This window comes from Serinus canaria, chromosome 11, assembly GCF_022539315.1.
Source record: "Serinus canaria isolate serCan28SL12 chromosome 11, serCan2020, whole genome shotgun sequence".
Taxonomy (NCBI): domain Eukaryota; kingdom Metazoa; phylum Chordata; class Aves; order Passeriformes; family Fringillidae; genus Serinus; species Serinus canaria.
Window position 1 is genome coordinate 7458834 of NC_066325.1, and position 21276 is coordinate 7480109.

Sequence of the window (21276 nt, forward strand, 5' to 3'; positions counted from 1 at the left end):
ACTAAATTAAAGAGAATAGAAGAAAATGTCATATACTGTGTGCAGTCAGCCTTAAAGAGGTTAGAGAGTCACATACTGCAGCTAGAATTCTTAAAGCTCTGAATAATTTCAATGCTGGTTGTTATGCCTACTAAGATAAGGATAACAAAATCTTACGCTTCAGGATGTAAAATAGATCATTTGCAAAGGTCACAGAGGAATGTTTTCTTCTACACAGCAGCACAGCAGGCAGAAATGTGCACATCCTTTTTTTTTTTTAATTTGTCTTTAAAATTGGGAGGTATTAGCTAAGCAGGATGATAGCATGTAGAAGGTTCCAGTTTAGTAAAGCAGACTAAGCACAGGAGAACTTTGAGACTCTTCGTTGCTTTCCTCAGCCTATATCTATCATAAATTCTGTTTGATGCTTACTGAAAAGTTCCACACAGAATTGCAACCAAGTAATTAAGAATGCCAACTGCTCACCTGAGAAACATAAAAGCCCCAAAACAAGATGAAAAATAAAAAGAGAAATTACAGAGAGTACTGTCAACAGTTTATTGACATTATCTGAAGTTCCCAGTCACTGGTAATTAATTTACTTAGGAAAATATTAAATAGCAACAACAGCAATTTAATTAAATAGCAACGACAGCAATTTTCCCCGTTGTAAAACTACTGGAAACAACTTCTACTTGTTTCAAGAAAATCTGAAAATAGTTTTACATCTTCAAGAGGGGAAGTGGGATTTATTTCTTACATTCAAATTGTTCTTTAGGTTTTTGGAAGTCAGTGTAGGCAAAATGGATGAAGTGGCTGCTGCTTCACAGTTTGTTTTACTTGATCAGTAACCTTCTGATCATGTTACACATAATTTCTTTTTAATACTACTTTTAAGACTATTCAATACTACGTCTTTTGCCTTAAGCTTCATGTTTCAAAAATGCCATTTCAAAGCACGTAGATATCATGGGCTATGGTACTGGTATTAGTGGTGGTATATATATTCTTGTTCTAAATCATAAATCATTAAGTTTATTGCTTCAAAAAACCTTGGGCAGAGAAAAATCCCCAACATTTTAGGACACAGTTTTCTGTGGTTTCAGCCTCTTGGAGATCAAATTTGTAAGAGAAAGCTAATGATGTTAGGCAGTCAAACCTCAGAAGATCTTGCAGAGTTTGATATTCAGAAACCATTCTGGATCTTTTGGAATCAATCTCCTTACCTCTGAAGTCTGGCATATAAAATTGGAAGCAATTCGTATCATTAACCTTTCTAAAGTCTTGTCTGAGAAGCAGAGCCATGTGTTGTCTGTGACAGATCCAGCACTTGTTCGTTTATACCTGAATTAAGTCATTTTCCTTCTGTTTCCATTATCCTGATGTAAACTCGCTGAAAGCTCAAGGGTAGCCTGTTCTCCCCTGAGCTGAACTGAAGTGTCCTCAACAGCTTATTTCAGGCTGAAGAATTTAACTTTGTGAGGGGAAAGTGGCTGCAGTTACGTGTGGGAGCAATGCCTTCTCTTGTTTAAACAGCACTGACAACACGTGGTATGGATTTAGGAGCAGCCTCATTGAACCTACAGAAACAGATGCACAATACTGACAGTGTTCAGGCAGTTTAAATAAACTTATTTTGTGAAATAACAGCAGAACATGCAAGATCACTACACAAAACTGAAAGACTAATGGAAAATCTGATTTCAAATTTGTGATTTCCTGAAGCATTGCTTATAATTATTTTTATTATGCTTTTTAAAACAAAATACTATTTGCATTTAATTAGCCAATTAAAAGCCATTCTTTGTAATTAAAAATTCAGTAACACTACTTAGGATTCCCAAAGTGTATCTTTTTGTCTCAGACTTGCATGTAAACTCTGAACCATCACCTACCTGAACACAGAGGTTAGCACATGACTGACTTTTTATATCAATTAGACAAACACATACATCCTAGAAAAAGTAAAAATTAGTCCAAAACTGCCATGCAGAGGTTGCATGGATTGCTGCACAGCTGGGTGCAGGTGGAGGTTTGGGTGCAGTCACAGTGACCGAGTGTCCCTCCCCTGCACAGCTGGAGCACTGCAGTGATGCTTCCTCTGCTGCCATTACCAGCACTGGGCTAAAGTGCACTGAGTATTTCCCCTTTTTTTTAAAGCTGGCAGCTCCTTCTTTTATTTGAAAATATGCCAACCACTTGCTGCAAGAGAAAGGGAAAATATAACTGATGTAATGAAAAACCCATGGAACATGCCTAAGAATTTACAAAGAAGCTTGCAGGAAAAATACTAATCTAACAAAAAACCAACAACTTCAAACTTGGAAGCTTCATAGAAAGTTGGAGAAATTGAATTGCTTGGCTTTAGTTGAAAGCTTTACTTCAGTTCCTTTCATATTGCCTTTGGGGGGTCACTGGTTGGAAAAAAGAAATGAAGAAATGTAGTGGTCAAAGAGTTCTTCTTCTGCTTAGAATATGCAATGGTAACTTCATTTTTCTAAGGGCTGGGAGTGCTTCCCTGTTTTCCTCAGCTGGCTGCCTCTTTTCCTTAGTCCCCCTAATAGGAAATTCCAGATTAATGCAGAACACAGCTTCACCTCTCAGCCTTTTCTGCAATACCTTATTCTGGAGTACCAGAAATAACATGGGAAAGGGAATTCAAAGTGCACTCTTGGGACTTGGACACTGATGATTGCAGTGCTGCCAACACTTGGGACACCTCTGCAAGCCCAAACTCCAAACCTGATGCATTTTTATCAGAATATGTATTTTTATGAAAAATACCTTTACACCATAAAATTATAGAAGTAAAACTGGTAACTTGAAAAACCCCTCAAATTATATAATCAAATAAAATTATCATATTGCTGATAGGGGGAAGCTGCTTCATTTGTAATGCCAAAATATCCAAGGTTTGGTTATATTGCAAGCAACACTACAAGTATAAGTAAGCTTTCTAAACAAAAGAGAGTTATACAGAAAAACATACTAGAAGGCTACTCCTACCTACAGCAAACAGAAAATCCCTCTCACTGAATGCAGCTATTCAATTATTAAATTATTCCAGCTTTTTCCATGAATACACTCTTCCTTCTGTGTAGTGGAACTCAACACAATGAACCTTGCAGTGTCAAATGGCCATTGAAAATAAGCTTATTTTGCTTTTTTTATGGTACATATTGCAATGTTTATGTTTAAATTCACGACCATAATAGCTGCTAGACATTTGTGTTCACCTCACAATTCAATTTAGTTAAACAGCAGGAGAACTCAATGCAACAACAGGGAAGAGTAAGCAGATTTCAAAAAACCAGAAGGGCATGACTTCACAGCATGTGAAAGGTCATTCTGCCATGGAAGGTTTAAAACAAAACAAAGCAAAAGCAGCAAAATGAAAGAGCTCTGGAATGAGAGCTGCAGAGGCCATCAGTCCACACAGCTTCACTCATACAGATGCTTAAACAAATTATGACTTGATCCATATCAGCCATTCAGTGAAACTACTCTTATCTTCCTATGGATGTGGAGCTTTAAGGAAACCTGAGATATTTACTGCCACCTGTTCCTGGCCCACAGAATTAATGTCTGGCAGACACAAGCTGCAAGTAGGGGCCTATTTATTTCAAACTCTATCATATTTTTACTTCAGGAATGAAAATTTAGATGTGCGTAGCACAGGCTGAAACACAGAAGATATTCTCCCAAAAAAAGCCTGAAAATGTATATGTAGAGCTGAAAATCCTGGCTGACACTAATACTTAACTGTGGGATTGCCTTAAAATAATAACTCTAAGAGAAAAGGGAAAAGGCAGTTGCAGGACATGGATCAGAAAGCATGACTTAAATTTGAGTTGGTGTACTTCTCCTGGATTTACACTGGACCTGGTCTGATCTCAAGCATGAAATTCCTTAAATATTTGAAGAAGTTGATTTTCCTCTCAGGAAGAGAAGGTGTGTGGAGATACTAACTGCAGATGTAAGGCCCAGAACTTCTCCATTCTAACGCCCATGTTGGCAATTGCTACTCCTTGTAGTTAATTTAACAGTATTTCTTGTAAGACTACAAGTGGATTGAGCAATGTGAAAGTAAAAGCACAGAATACATGCTAATTATTATTCTGCTCTCTTTTAACAACATACTGGAATGTTAATAGGAGACAGAACAATTCTAACAATGTTTTGAAGAAAACCCTCATAATTATGCAAATTTCCTGTAGTTAAGGCTTGGCAGATCAAAGAACCTTAAAATTAATTAGATAAGGACAGCCATATGGGCCTTTTTATTTTACTCCTTGCACAAATATTGCCTATATGAAAGATGCCATAACTCACAACTGAAGTCCTGCAGGATTTAGGGGATCAGAAGCAGAGTGGGGGCCATGGCTTTGAGTACTTTGTGATGTACTTAAGCCCAGGGCTGGAGGGATAACTTAAGGTGATTGTTTGCACTGGTCAGCCAACAACTGTTCCCCCACTGAGTGCAGCCATAAAGGCAATAAATAACAGCAGCTGACTTTGGAGGGGGACATGAAAAGGAATGCTGAGTTTCCTTTTCCTCAGAAAAAGAACTATGTTTTTACTCATGTTATTTCTTGGGAAAGGGATTAATTTTTTTAAAATTTTGATTAGCTCATTACTCCTTTCAGATAATTAAAAGCTTCAAGTATGGATTGTCCTGTAATATTACATAAGGAAGGCAGATAAGCTGATGAAAATTAAATTAGTTTTAAAATAGCATATGGATGCTACACAAATAAAAGCTTAATGTGGAAAAGATGTTTTGTAGGTTTATACATGGCCCCAAAAGGATGATGATATCATTTGAGATATCAAATGATCTATCCTGATAGTCAAATAAAAGAGGACTGTGATGTAATGGGTTGTTTTCCCAGACAACAGCCTGTACAGGCCAGTAATTCTAGTTAGAACATTTACTGAATCTTAAACATAACATTTGCAAGAGAAGAAAATCTAGCTACAAATATAATGTAACACCCTCAGAAAACATGACTTTCAAAAGTTCTTGCAGGAATTATACACACTCAAAAAAAATCTATTAACTTATTAGTGTTGAGAAACTGATCAAAGACAGCATTAGAAAATTCCCTGTAGCAATGCTGCTGGGGTCATAAATACACTTGGAATTCATTACTGTTATTTCATAATGTCAGAGCAGAAAAGGAAATTCATCATGCCTAGACTCTGTTACGTTTTTATTATTGTAAATATGGTAGCTGTGAAGGGAATATAGTAGTATTAAATCACATTTGATAACTATTTCTTAGAGTAAATAGTAAAAACATTGCATTTCTAGAAGAACTGCCCCCCCCACCCCAAACACAAATGAACAAAAAACCAACAAAGCCACAACCAACCAAACTCAGCAAACCCTAAAGAAAATGTTTAAGGAAAATGCATTTGCTTTTGTTCTTGGAAGAGAGAAACAGAAAAACAAAATTAGGAAAATGATACATGGAATAGGTCCAAATTTTAAGCTTGTTTTATTCAATTTGTAAGATGGAAATTGTTCCATGACACACAGTTTGAAAAATGTCTTTATTTAAGCATGTACAAACGCAGAAATGCTGGAGTATCAAGATATGTTTTTGCAGCTATCTGGTTTGTATTTCAGGACATCTTCTTTCTCTTTAATTTCTCCCAGGTGGAATTAACAGTCCTGAGCACACTATTCATGGTGAGAGCATTGCCAGTGATTGAGATTGACTCAGGACCTTAACATGTCAGCATTTTCCCCTCTAAATTATTGCTTTATTGTTAGTGTTATACAGAATATAATCTGGAACTACTGGAACCATTTTTTAAAATCTGAGTTTAATTTGAAATGAGACTGGAGTGACAGCTACAGATGACTGCACTTACTGATCATGATCAGTTTATGAGTTTGGGATTTTTGCCTAAGCAAGAAATTAGTCCATTATAGTCCTAAGATTACCAGTCATAAATGAGACTAACAAACCACTTTGTACAGTCTCCTGTGTTTTCTAGGACCCTAGGAAGGCAGCATAAAGCCCAGGATATTCTAACATCAGGCACTGCCTGGAGCACAGCCTAATGCACGATTGTCTCTTTGGCTGCTTTGTTTCTGGACTCCTGCAAACTGTGGCAGCTGCCCCATCTCAGCCCATTAAAGCTTTAGTTCCAATACAAGTTGCACCAAGCACCCCTTCCCCTTGATTTTCACCCTGTTACCTGAGGATTGATCCCTGCAGTTGCTGCATTACCTGGAAGGACACAAGCATTCCCTCCCCAGCTTCCTTGGGCTACTCAGCACTTGATTTTGTTAGCTGCCAGTGGTAGTGAACAACTCCAGACAAATACATCCTGTGTGTCCTGAATATTATCCTGATCCTTTGTCATCTGGCTACTAGGATTGTATTGAGGTATTTCAAGGCCACTGCTGTTTCTTAATACATAATTGCTTAGGAAGCAATTAGAAGCTTATGCTATTTCACAAGCTGCTGATATTTTACCCACAATTTTTTGCTACAGCCAACTGTTCAAACCTAACTGGCACAGGACAAATGAAAAAATAATGCAATTGCAATGTTTGTAATAAAAATGCAATCTGTAAAGAAGAAAGAGAACATTGGGGGGTTTGGCATTGTAAACTGGAGGCACCATTGAAACCATTCCCATTCCCTCTGCCACCTTTCCAACTCCTTAGGGTGCTGAGAAGCACAAACACAGCCAGACTGTGCCCTGGGTATTCCCACAGTGAGTTTCTCTTACCTGACCCATTTTTCAGGTACCCATTTGCATCTACAGTGGTGTACATGATGTAAGGACCAGGCTGATTAACTCCAAAGGGCTACAAGGGATCAAAGAAAAAGGCAGGCAACATTTTAGGAACAGAAAAAGCTATAGTAATTAAACAGTAAACTGAAGAAAAACGTTTTTACATTAAGAATCTATTTTTTTATATTAAGAATTTATTTTTTATATTTTAACTTCAAAATCTTGCAACTGCTTTGGTCATAGCATTATGTAGAAATCAATTTTCAAAATCACAGTAATGAGCTGGCTAAGTAATGTTTAGTTTCTCATGAAGAAAGCTGTACTATTCAGTCCTCTGGCAAAAGGTTTAATGTTTCCTTGGAAGCTATAAGTAAAGTTAAACCCTCTAAAAATTCAAGGAAATAACTGCACATTCTGAAAAAGCAGAACATTTGATACCGAGAGAATGCACTATCATGATGGTATTATTGAATTGAAAAATACTACGCAAATTTCCTTTTTTATTATTATTTAGCAGTGGATCATTTAATTAATGAAAGTGATTGAACAGTTACTTGTCAAGTATTGGTTTCTATTTTAAGCAAATTTTCTAGAGGAAGAAAATGTACTTAAACATCAAAGTACAATCATGAGGAAAATAAAACAAACAAACATCCAAGGAAGTTGTACATTACTGACTGATGAACCATAGAAATGCACCTAAGTGAGAAAGGGTGGGAAGCGAGAGGATGAGAGACAACTGCAAGAACAGATTTTAAAGGGATTTTCTTTTTTTTTTTTTCCTAGTGCTGAATTCGAGCTGATATTAGGACATCAAATCCAAAAGAGAGCTTTCAAGTAAGTTACAGAAGGAGCACTAAAAGAGATGATGACAAGTTTCACACCATGCCTCAAAAAGTAGTAAGTTTAAACCACGAGAATAAGTGATAATGATGACAGATGAGATCAAAGCCCGAAAATAATAACGGATTAGAATGAAAACTAAGGAGACGCACAGAGGTGATGCTAATGCAGATCTATGAAATATGAGTGAATAAGGTGAAATTTAATTTTTTTTGGTGCCACATAGCTGTACTCTGGCAAAATGTACCTTATGTTACTTTGTCAGAGAACTCCTATTACAATGGGAGCAATAGTGTTTCAGTGATCTTACTAATGAAATTTCCACCAACCTCTGCTGTGAAGATTTGCTTTTCAAACCCTTGATTTTTGTAATTAAGTTAATGATACTATCAAACCTCATTATTTTACAACAGAAATTAAACCCCATGTCTCAAAATAGGCTTGAAGCAAAGGTTAGCCCCATTTGAAGCAGTTTTTCTATTTTCAAGTCAAAATTAAATGTGAAACGTTTGCAGAGCTAAAGTGCTACTGCTACCTCTGATTACTCTAAGCTCCTCTTTCAGGCCAACTTTCACTGTGAACATTGCTAAACAATTTGCTAATTGGCAGTTTGGTAGGTGAGTTGCAGGTCTCTGGAGACGAATAAAATAATCTAAACAGAAAACACCACATGTGTATGGCTGTCTGCAGAATCATCAGAGCCCAGTGCACTTCCTTCCTTGGTGCCCACTGCTGGAGTTGGGCCCAGAAGTGGCTGGATCTACCCCACAGTCAGTTTTGCCTGGACTTTCTAAGTGCCCACCAAGACTTGGCACAATTCACAGTTTGGGCACCAAGTTCCTCTTGTCTCTGGTACATTCCAGCCCCCAGTGTGGGTAACAAAGCTCCTGCACAACAATCCATTGATTCCAGCTCTGAGCAGCAGCTGCCCAGAGTTAGGGGTCTCACAGAAGCAGAAGGTGGTAAGTCATGGCTTGGATTACACATTATTCCAGTCAATAGCTCTTTTAATATGCTGAGAGTTTTTGGTATAATTAGATTTCAGCTTATTTGAGGCTAAATACTAAACAAGGCCCTGGTTACACTTACTGTTATTTTCCGAGGACAGTCATTAGAACAGAGGCCGCTGAGAACTGCAAGAACAAAAAGTGAGCATGTTGTGTTTATGTTCACAAACCATCTTAAAAGCACCACCTTTGGAATCTGGTAAAGCCTAGTGATAGTGTCAGGTAGCCATTAAAACACAAAGAAAATAAATATCTTCTTTGTGTTTTATGGTAATGTAATCAGTTGGAAGCATACTTGGCAGAAATTCATCTCTGTTTTACCCCACCTCACTGGTTAACCAGCTTCAAAAGGACAGATTTCCCAGTTAGAAAAGCTCTTAATTAAAACATTTTAAAAACAGTGAACTATACATTTATTCATTATTCTTCATTTCTAACCATTTAAAATATGGGCAGAGATTCAGCTTTACTGTTTTACCTGATAAAAGATAAAGGCTTTTCCTTCTATACAAAGCATCATTTTAGAACTTGGTTTAAAGCAATTCACAGAAGCTGTAATAAGCAAAAATCCCATTGCCAATTTAGCCTATTAATTCAAAAGTATTATAAGCAGGTGTATATAATGCTAATTAACATCTAAAGCCTGTGACATTTGTTTCAATTAATTGTTTAAAACTTACTAGTTTGAAAAATCAGTTACATTCAGAAATCTCTGTTAAAAACGTAATGAGGGACAGTGAAAGCCATCTGTTCAGTAAGCCAGGACATCCTGTCACACTGAGTATTAGAAGAAAACAACAAAAGCCCCACACATGAAATAATCTAAGGTCCATTCTGATGCAAAATTTGGACTTCTAATGACAACAGTTTGGTTGAGCAGCAGGCCAGTAATGGCTATGGGCAGGGAGGAGGATGCACACCAGGTACTGAAGTCAGGGAAAAACATTTCTGCTCCATGAATTATGGTATCACAAAGCAAGCATGGCAGACAGAAAATGAAGATTTGGACCAGATTTGAGAGCAGGTCATCCTAACCATCAGGAGTTTCTTAAAGCATTTTCTGTCTTCTTTAAGGGTCCACTGAGCTAAGGGTACAAAATGTTTAGGACCAGGGAAATACTGAAAGGTGCATGTAAGATGTTCACAGTCTGATTAGAAATCACTCCCTGTGTGAGTCAGAAATGGCACTGCTCTAGTCAAGGAAGTTTTCTAATAATTTGTGTGTGAGTATTACCAATTGTCAAGACTCCTAAATTACCATTCTTTGCTTGTGATTTCAAAATGTTGAAATTTCTATATACAGTAAGATGTAATATTTTATACCATCCAAATCCCCCCAATATCTGAACAGTTAAGACAAATGTGTGTGGCAAAGCAGAATTTGAAGACTATATGCACCTACAGATAGACTTTTAACACTACAGCTTTAATTTTATCTGTTAAACATAGGTAAGTATGCAAGTGGATCCAACTCTTCCCATTTTGATGCAAAAGGGCACACTGAAATTTGCTGTTCAGTTTCACCCCTGGAACAAATTACCTGGCCAAGTACATTTGACATCAGTTATAATGAGCAAAGCTGTTCTCATTGTCCATATGCCAAATAAGTGAACACAATGCATTTATTGATACACTAAATCACACAAAGCACATTTTGGTAGAAATACTTTCCCCTGTATCACAGTAAAAATATATTTTTAGACCCTCATTAATTCCTATTTCCTGGGGTTTCTATGCAAAAATACTCACACCCTAAAAGGGTGCTAAAAAAAGGCTTGCCCCAGTTTTTAAGATAGATTTACACAGAGAGAATCAAAAAAATCATGTTGCAAATTACTCCCTTTCCCATTAAAATATCACACAATTATAGTTCTGGTATGGCTTTGTGAAGTGTAAGATTTTCCCAGAGGATTTTCTGCATGCTTTAGTGAATTACACTACAGATACATGGTATTATTCAAAAGAAGGCTTCCACCAACATGATAAATGATTAAACACTATCACGATGAGAACAGAGCTCAGGCTGTGGACAAGGTAATAATAGCATCAGCCCCCAGCAGTAGCTGCAGTTCTGTTCTCTTATGGTGTGCAGAATGTGTGCTTTAGAGGACTGGATGCATTTAAATACCATGAAGGCAAATACAATTTTTGAAGGTCAACCTCTAGTTGTTGCTAGTGAGCTTTGTCTCCATAGGCTCCCATACAGCCTCATTTTTCACTCATTCTCAAAAAATCAAGCAAGACAGACAAGAAATGAGCTCAAAGATCAATGCCTTTGCAGTTGAAGAACACAGAAGGGTATGCAGTTATAAACCTAATAATGAATATTGTAATTTAAGTTAAGCCTATTAAACCAGCTCTCATTAATTCAAGCACCCCGGCCATGTTCATGGCCACTCGGTGCTCTCAGGGTAAGGTGTGGTTTGTGCCATGTGGATTTGGGCTGGTAACACAGAACTGACTCCCACAGGGATGCAAAGTGACCCTCAGAACAGATCATGCAGTGAAAGCAAAACACGCCATGCCAGGAGTCCCTGAAATGAAACCAGCCCCTTTGGAAGGGGATTCTGCATCATCCCCACATGACACACACACATGAACTCCAGCAAAGCAGGCTTGCTATGGCACAGGTACAGAACATTACCATAAGGTTTTCATAGGCAAAGGCTCAAATATTCACATCCTTCTCAATATCCCATTCTGACTTCATTATGCATTGATAACTTACCAATAACTTTAACAAAATAGGCATCTGCTTCAAAGTTATTTTTCAATGTATGGATAGCAAAGTCCTTGTTGGAGTAGCCTTTGCTTAGCACAATGATATCCAAGATTCCCTAGAGGAAAAAAATCCCAAGTTTACATCAGGATGCTTATTTACTCTTGGGGAAAAATGCTGTGCAGCAAAGTTTACACCTCTGCTATTTATTTTAATATCTTTCAAACATTATGAATATAATGGAAATCAATTTGGGATGGAGATGGCCATCCACAGCTCAGCAGGACAATCCAAGACTGCCCAGGCAAGGTCTGTGCAGGGCCCAGAGATGGGCACAGCCACACCCAGAGCTGTTGGCTGGGCTGAGGAGCTGCACTTACATCCTCATAGATGTCAAAGAAGGTGGCTACCACGGCGTCCTTGATCTGATTGAGATCCGAGAGCTCCCAGAACACCCTGAACATGCGCCGCACGCTCTTGCAGCTCACGTTGTTGCATGGGACATTTTCTAGTAAAAATGCTTGCTGATTGCTGTAAAACATACATATATAATACATAAACCAACTTGAGAGAAGTCTAAATTACAGAAATTTAAAAATATTGTAATTAAATAGTTTAAGTGCTCTGGAGTTAGATGTAATAAAAGCTCAGCTAGCAGCTACTGGGTACTTGAAAAATCCCTGAGTACTTATGTGAACTTTACAGACAGAACTACAATCATTGTCATGCCTGACATAACAATGAAAACATGAAATAAATGGATCCAAACCAACAGGAGTAACTTAACCATTCAGTCAAAGGACTGAACATATCCTTACTTTATTCTGAAAAAAAACTACAAATGAACTTATTTGCCATTTTCCTTAATCCCTTCCACAGTCTGTCAGCTTAAACACTGTTTAAAACATGTCCATGCTTTTTCATTATTGCATGACAGCTTCTTCCCATCCCAGCTCCATTAATACGTTTTCTTACACAGTGCCTGTTTTAAACAAATTTGAGATTAAACCAAACCTCTATCTGTATGTTTTCCACTGTTTCAAGCAAAATACAATCACAAAACCCAACCTGCTAAAGTGCAGTAAAAATAGGGCAATACAAACCAAGTTAGGCACTTGCTGACATGTAACACAAAGACAGGTGCAAAACTAAACAAGAAATGTAGAAACCAAGCAGAGTGCCAGGGCAGGTGTAGAAAAATCTCCCCTCTTGAGAGTATCCAATGGGTGCCTCTGGGTCAGTGGGAGGCACAGGGTTCCCATTCTCCATGATAATGTATCAGTGCTTCTGGAACTGGGAAAACCTCACACTTTACCAACCCCAGTCCAACTCTTCAGGCAGGTTTGTATCCTGGGAGCCTGCTAAAATCCTTCATTGCCTCGGCAATGGAAACAGATGAAGTTTCCTCCTCTCCTTCTGGGGGCAGAGCCAGGAGGCAGAGCAGTGTTCTGTAAAGGCAGCTCAGCTGTCAGAGCCCAGGGCAACAGCCAGAACCACGTCCTCAGTGTGACCCTGAACACGCTGCTGGGGACAGCAAGGTGGCTCCTGTGTCTCAGCAGCATCCAGGATGCACAGGCACACACAGGCACTTCTCCTCAGGCAAATCATTGAATTAACTATGGCCAAAGGGAAATGAGATCATCTGCAATGTTTAAGGTGCTGCATTATCTGTATCTGAGACCTCATAATCACAACTTGAAATTCTTAAGTGCTCACATTCATTTCATGCATTACCTAAGTACTATATCAGAATAGCCAACTCCAAGGTAAGGTGACAAGCTGAGCTAAGCAGTTTGTTTCAGTTTCTCTTTTTCATCATCTCAACATAGCTTTTTAAAATTTGGACAAATTTTTACAAAGTCTCTTTCATTTCAAGACTCAAAGATTAATTCAGATTTTTTAAAATTGTCAGAAATTACTTAGATGATAATTGAAAGATGAAAGACTCATGTTTGCATTATACTCTGCACACTACTCAAGTCTAAGCTAGAAGCCTTGTGAATAGAGACACAAGTAGTTTATTAACCACAGGAAACTTTTTATTTTCTTTCCTTACAACTGAAAAAAAAAGAAAAAAATTAATCAAAGTGGCACTGAGTTTGGAAATGCCACTTTCCTTCACCCTTCTGTATCTACAAGAGAAACAGAAGACAAACAGCAGGAAGAAAGAAGCAATCTCAAACCCTAAACAGATGCTGAAGACCCAAGAAATGCACTGTGGGAGAGCTCTCTTGAAGAGGAAATGAATTAATTCATAGATGTAGCATCCCCTGTCCTATGTGCTGCATCTCAGCCTGGGAGGAGGAAATGCTGCTGTGCAGGCCATGCTGCAGGAACAGGGAGTTGCAGGCCCTGATTTTCTACAGAGGGGAGAGAACCTGCTGTGGTCTGCCTCCTCAGCTGCTCAGGTTGTTTCTGGGAGACAACTAGATTTGGCCTATGAGCTGCCAGTTGAATTCTTCTATGATTTAGGCCTGTGATACACAAGGAGCCCTAGAATCAAAGTATCTACTGCCATGTTTCATTTCTGATACATACCATAATAAATAAGTGCAAGCTTATGACATTCCTGTTATTGTGAACAAAATTTTGAAGAGTTCCCATCAGAAAGAATCTCCCTGTAACAAAGATAATCATCTGCATCCTTAAAATGGCAAAGCAATGTCCTTGAAAGCCTATAAAGACAGACACTCCTGTAATGGTTAAACCTAAAAAATCAATGCTAAAATGCTCTACAAAGTGTAACAGTCAATACCAAACAATTCAGCTTCAATGCTACAAGAGAGAGCACAAGAACTCTGAACTAAGACCAGCCTATTGCCCTTAACAAGCCATTTACAGCACTTCAGATACTGAGCTATACACACCAATACACAGCTGCAGATAAATTGTGTACTACCTACAGCTTTATTCCAAAGTACATTATATCCCAATTTGGTACCTTCTGACCAAAGTCATCTATGCAGGAAAGGGAGATTTAATAAGGCTTAACACCAAAGAAAGACTGCAGACTTATCTTAGTTTTATTTTAACATATTCCTTTGCAATTAGAATTAAATATTTACTGCTAATTTCATACATCTCTCATACTGTCAGTTTTAGGGTAGTTCATTTAAAGTAATACCAGGGACATCTAAATCACCACTATCTTACTCCAGACATTCAGAATAATTGAATTTGCCTCTGGTTTTTTAGATTTGCTCAATTACGAGGTGCTCATCAATCCTTCATTTAAAAGAAGTCCTCTATCCAACCTTCCTTCTGACAAGTGACAACTAATAATGATTTAGGAAGAGATAATTTGGTCGAATAGGAGTCCTTCCATATAAAGGATTAATATATATACATTAATTTAAAACTGGGCATGAACACCTAGAAAACTTTCTAGAAGTCTATCATACTTAGAAGTTTTTTATTCAACTTTCCCTATCCAGCTGTTTTTTGTCTCCAAGTTTCACTTACTGTTATCAACAGTAAAGTCAACTTGGCCAGTGAAAAACATTCCCTTTGACAAAAAATGGATTTGAAAGACTTAGATTTTGTATTTGCAATGCCAGATGCCAATTACTGGTGTCTAATTGGAAACAATTGTTACACAAAATTCCTTTCATCTAATTAGATGGGAGAGAGATGCTTATAAACTCACATGCATTACTTACAATTCCAATGTTACCAGAGTCAATTTAAAATCAGCATGTGAAAAATGAATTCATTTAGGTAAGACAGGAGGTATAGCTGAACCAATTACTAACTACTGATAAAATCCCTTCATCTATTATTATTCTATATACACACACAATTTCTAATACAGAATTCATGTATATATCTAGCCTGAAGAAAAACCAGCGGACTTGAATTCTAATGTGCAGGTTTCGACTCAAGTCAGAAGTTACAAGAATTCAGACTGAACAGATAAATATGTAAGGATCTACAGTGCATTTAGCAGCTTCACCTGTTGGACTTTATTGAGTACCTGATGGAATTTATTGAGTCTTAATAAAGGCTCAAAAGGTTCAACCTCCCCCAATACCTGCAAGCACAAGTGAGACTCCTTTTTGCTGTTTCTGGTAAGGAATGTCTCTTCACTGTCAGAATATTACACAGTAATTCAAAATCAAAGGATTATGGCAGGAGATGAAAAAGCAGAGTCTTATAACAGCTGTGGCAATACTTGAAGCCATTGATCATTTTCCTGACACGTTCACTGGGCAGGACACTTCACCAACACAATGCCCAACTGTGGTATCTTTATTTCAGTCTTTTATAGGGATTTGTAAGGATTTGATCTGAAACTACTTTCCTAAATTGTGATAGAGGCATATAATTGATTTTAATCCTTTTCTTCCATTATCATGTATTGGTATACCTTCAGATAAACAAAATTGTTTCTGCCTGCTTTAATTTCTTTACATTACAGACAGCAAGTAGAAACCAGGCTTCCTAAACGATAGCACGGATTGAGGTCAAGAGTTTACAAAAATGCTTTTATCATTTAATCACAGTAATCAATCACTGAAATTAGATCTGTAGATGTAGCATGAAAGGCTTCAGAGAAAGAAATAAACAGCTTGATCCAGAAGTGTTTAAAATCGATTAAATAAGGTTTTCATTTTAATTTGCTCTAATTTAAGGACAGCTTTTAATTTCATTCCCACACTGTTTTAATTCTTTCTAATCAGTGACCCATTTATACATTTTAAAAGAAAGTATTTGCTTAAGTCTCTCAGAACCAATGAATTATTATTGAATGTGACATTTCTTAGTGAGAGTAAAAAAAAGTGACTTTTGCTCCCATTCCGAACTACAAAACATGCTTCCATTACTTCTCCACAAATACTGGATAGATACAATGTTAACATGCAATGTATCTCTTGATTTTTAGGTTACTTTACTCTGGTTTTGCCACAATTCCTCAGTTTTCTGAATCTCCTTTTTAATAGCTTGTCACATCATCTGCCAGTACTTTCAGTCCTTATGCCTTATTGTGTCACTCAACTTTGATGTCAAGTTTAAAAATAATTTTGAATGCACTCAAGTGAATAAGCAAATAAATTCAGAAGCAAGGAGAATAAAAGTGTATCTCAGTAGTTCATTGCAACAACACAGGCGACTTCTGGGCTTCTACAGGAGTAACTATTTACAAACTGTTCAATGATTTTGCACAACATTACATTGCTGTAATTATAGTCCAGCCAGAGGACAGAGGCTCCTAAGACTTAAAACACCTTCAAATACATTTTTGAACTCCATACACCTTCATGCAGCCCTTCTGAAGAGCACCAGCTATCAGGATGTACATGATAGTACACCTCAAAACACAGGATTTCTGAGGCTTAGGCAAAAGAAAGACAGCAACATTACAGTTCCCACGTCACTGTGTTACTTTGGCAAAGGGAAGGCTGGTTCTAGCTTGCTCTCTAGACTATCTGCAGTCTCTGTTCAATGAGTGCTGAATAGAAGAGGCAAAGTCTCAGCTGAGGAAAGTCTGGAGTGAAACACCTGACATTCAGGGCCTGAGTGCTTTAACTTTGCCTGGCAAGTTCTGGGCCCTAACAGCATCACCTCCTTCTTGTCTGCCGTGTCTGAATAGAAACAGCTGCTCTGCTGTTATTTTAAGGCTCAGAGGTACAGACAGAGCTCAGCTGCTCACAGCCTTGTCATGAATCACATCATGTAGGCTGAACACAGGCACGCTACTCTTCAAACTGGGTCATTTTTAGGTGTGTCACTATCTGAAGAATTTTAACACAAAAATGTCAGTGGGTGACTCATGTTCAGGCAACCACTAGAAGACCTGAATTGACTTCTTGGACTTCAGCACCAAATTCTCGTACTATCAGGAGCATCAAAGTGAGGTCCTCACTTGTTTTGCATATTGAGTATACATTCAAACTATGAACCTGCACCTAAGATCATTCAATGATCATTCCATATAGAGGAAGACAACAAATACACCTGTATGAGAGACTTATTCTACTTTGTAATGCATTAGTCTAAGTATTTGTCAAGTAAGGAAGACATTAAGACTCCACAAAGCACGGGTTAAAATGCCTTTTACGAGTGATGACATGAAGCAAAAAGGACCAGCACAGATAAGGTTCCATCTCTGCAGACATGGCAGTCAGCTGTGCAGCACAAACAGACTGCACTCACATGCACACATCCTGGCTCTGCTGAGCTTCCCTGGCAGCGTGGTCTCTAGGGCTCTCAGCTTTTCTCCCAAGTAAACAAGTCTATTCATCATCCCTCATGTCAAGCAAAAGCATGTTCACATGCAAGCATGCTGCTGCACTTCAAGGTAAAGATAAGGACATGCCAGCAGCAGCATCCCCAGGTGCCAGGTGGGAGCTGCCCACAGGCTGCTCCGTTCCGATCGGCAGCTCAGGAATGCACCTACTCAGGTCAGCTCTTACATGGATCACTGACTCCTCTGTGTACAACAGGCTCCCTGAGAGCATCCCCACATGCCCTCTCCCACCTAGCACCAGATGGTAACAGTAGAAAGTATTGGGAAAGCAAGCAATGAAGAAAAAGTAAATAAATTAAAAAAAAAAAAAAAAAAGGAAAATGAGAAATTTTTACACTGAAAATTTTAATAAGAGTTAGAAGTTCCTTTTTGAGGGGCTTGGGTGTGTGCGAATTATTTATTTTCAGTTCTCTTGGACAATGTAAAAATCACTGGTAAATTCCTGGTCCTCAAAAAGGGCAAACCACTACTGACTGCATTTTCCAGCAGTCACCAGTCAGTGCTCACTCCATGAGACAGCACGGAACGGGTTCCCCAGCTCTCAGCAGCCTGGTGTTACTACTCAGCACTGACAGCTGAAGTCAGGAATTTACAGAAGATGATGTGGGAAAGGAAAGGGAGAGAATCAGCCCCTGAGCTCTGGGAGGAATGCCTAAGATGCTGCCTTGTACTGTCTCTGATGGAATTCCCCACCCAGAGTCCCAGTTTGAGCCTATACAAGGATGCATTCTGAATGTAGCATGTAAATGCACACTTGGGTTCAACAGAAAACACTTAGCAGAGATCAAAAGTCTTGTTCACTTGATAAAATGAATGAGATGCACTAAAGTTAGTAATTTCTATGACTGATGATTGAACACAAATCTGATAGCTTTATTTCTAGGTTTGCATTACCTTCCAGAAGTGTTCTTCAGTATAGCAAGTGCATCAGGGTAGCCATCCATATTGTAATCTCCAATGTGAAGTGTAATTGGAAATGAATTTTCTGCTGAAGATTTGTCATTTTGATATGGTACAAAGCCCCAGACTGTGTCTTTATTTCTGAAGTCTTGCAAAACTGGAATCCACTGTAAAAGAAAAGAAAAAAAAAGAAGAACTAGGTAAAGAAATTAATTTTATTTATTTAAACAATGTAGTTCTATTTAAAACAGCTTACAGCACTTCATCAGGATTCTTAAATCTGTACAAGTAAGGTATATTTCCTAACTGTCATCAAAAGAAAAAAATAATCTGAAGTATTTTTTATGCACTGAAGTTATTCCAGAACAGGAAAATTAACAGTTAAGATTGTAAGAATACAACCAGAATATAGAAACATTCAGGAACACCTTAACTGAAATTCAGGCTTGCCTGGAATTTCTACTAATCTTTAAATGTAGGTAAGACCAAACCATCAGGCCCATGAGATCTTGAGTCTTTTTTTCCCTGGAATTGCAAGGCAATGCAATAGGCATCACTAAAGCTGGAGGATGGATGCAGGCTCTTTAGATATGTAGCCAACACCAAATTGCTGGATACTGTCATATGATGCAGGACAGGATGGCCATTCAGAGGGGCTCTAGAAAGGCAATGGGCAAACACTCAGCTACAGACACCCTGCACTGGGGGGTAGAGCCCTGCACTGGCACAGGCTGGGCAGTGCCCAGCTGGGTACCAGCTCACCTGAGGGAGGGCAGGGTCCTGGGGAGCAGGAAGGTAAAGCTGGGCACAGCAGCTCAGGCAGCAAACCAGCTCTGCACTGGAGCTGCTGCCTGTGCTCCTGCTCAGGATGACCCAGGACTTCTTTTTATACAGCACTTGTTCATCTGCATCTGGATTCTGTGCACAGTTTTGCAACCCACAGCTCTCAAAGGATTTGAGAATGCTGAGTGTGTTCAGAGAAGGGTCAACAAGATGGTCAGGCACTGAGTATTTCCTCAGAGGACAGGCCTAGGGCACAGGGACTGTTTGGAGAGCAGAAGATTTAGGCAATCTTGCAATGCCTGCAAGGAGCCAGCTGAGGAAATGGAGCCAGGCTCTCTGCTGTGACACATGGCAGAAGAGTAAGAGAAAATGGTCAGACTGACACAAGGGAGGTTCTGACTAGAGATAAACAACCTAATTAAATAGCAAACGAGGCCCTGAGAGTTTGCAGGATCTTTGTCCTTGGGGGTTTTCAAAATCTGACTGGGCAAAGCTCTAAACAACATTGTCTGAATTCAGTTTGCTCCTGTTTAAAGCACAAGGCTGGATCTCCTAAGGTTCATTTCAGCTTGAACAATTTTATTATTCATGGATGTTTAGAAGTTCAAGAGCTTCAATTCCTCTCTTATATCCCCAGAAGCATCAAATACTGAACTGTTTGATAAGAAATTAAGATTAAAGTATCAAACTGAAACTACAAAAGAAATGCAAAGTATAATTTCTCCAGGACAGGAAATAGAATGCATCTGCACTTACTTTCCAAAGTACTGCCGAGGTGCTAAATAAAATTTATCTTAATTAAAATCAAGGTAACTTTGCAAATTAGTATGAAGCTGAAGTTCCAGGGTTAACATTTCAATGCTACAGAAAAAAAATCAGTGTCATTTTAAAAGTCAGAAGTAATTTTATATGTCAATTAACTGACAATGCCTTCAAAAGGACAGAGGGGTGCCATCTTAAAGGATCACTACCACCAGCATCAAAAGCACTTAACAGATCTTACACGTCTCTCACCCAAGCCTCAATTCAGCTGTTTCAGGAACCAGAATGAGATCATGACAGTATCATATCCTGCCATGGAAAGATTCCCTTGCTGCACAATCCAGTGGTCAGCAACATTCCTGCCACATGGTAACTGTGTGTGACACTTGACTGCTCCCTTGGGATTACAACCAACCACAGGCAGAGGAGAGAAGCCCCCAGAATGGCTGCAGCAGGGCACTGAGGTGGGTGCTGTGTGCCCAGAATGGCTGCAGCAGGGCACTGAGGTGGGTGCTGTGTGCCCAGAATGGCTGCAGCAGGGCACTGAGGTGGGTGCTGTGTGCAGCCCAGGCAGTCCTGCCTGTCACTGCACACACCCAGTGTGTGCCACGGCTCTGAGCTGAACCCTGACCTGCAACACCTGCTGCCAACTCCAACCTGACATCAAACACACTTGGACCCTCACACCCCACAACCTGCACATGTCTAATTAATTACTTGGAGTTGCTGAAGGCTTGGAAAAATCTAAGAAACAGAAAGTAAGGACAATACTCTTACCCTGAGTGAAATTTTTTAGAGGGTTGGATTTCTTAGCACGCACTTATCATGCAGAAGACAGATGAAACAATATTATTGCAAAATAGTCCAATTTTGAAAAACAATGATTGAAATCAGAACCATGAAATATAATATAGCTTTTACTTTACATGGAATCATTCACACAGTCATTGCAGTAAAATCCAATTATATCCATCATATAATTTCTAAATGTTCCCAGGTATGGTTAATACTATCTTAAAGAGACAAAATTAAAAATGCATTTTTAGGTACAAATACAAATTTGTTTCTCTTTTTACTCTATTCAGAGTGATTAATAGAATGCAATTTCACATTCCCAAGGTCTACAATGAGATACAAAAAACAGGTGAGCACAACACCACCTATTGCTACCAAGCATCAGTACCATTGACACCACAGAGCAAATCCATCCATGCCACTGCAGCAGCCATGGGACTTTTCCCAAAAGCAGCTCTGTAACATTCCAGAACATCAGCCTTGTT

At 38.7% G+C, this 21276-nt stretch overlaps 1 protein-coding gene across 1 annotated transcript in view; it reads right to left on the bottom strand.

Annotated features, from left to right (window-relative positions):
* Nucleotides 1–21276, bottom strand: part of ITFG1 (integrin alpha FG-GAP repeat containing 1) — a 71508-nt gene that overhangs the window by 9021 nt on the left and 41211 nt on the right. Inside the window, exons 10-14 of the mRNA XM_050978925.1 lie at nt 18446–18618; nt 11685–11835; nt 11314–11422; nt 8668–8711; nt 6730–6808 (exon numbers count right to left, since the gene is read on the bottom strand). Coding sequence (XP_050834882.1) covers nt 6730–6808; nt 8668–8711; nt 11314–11422; nt 11685–11835; nt 18446–18618 — 556 coding nt within the window. The remainder of the gene's footprint in view (nt 1–6729; nt 6809–8667; nt 8712–11313; nt 11423–11684; nt 11836–18445; nt 18619–21276) is intronic.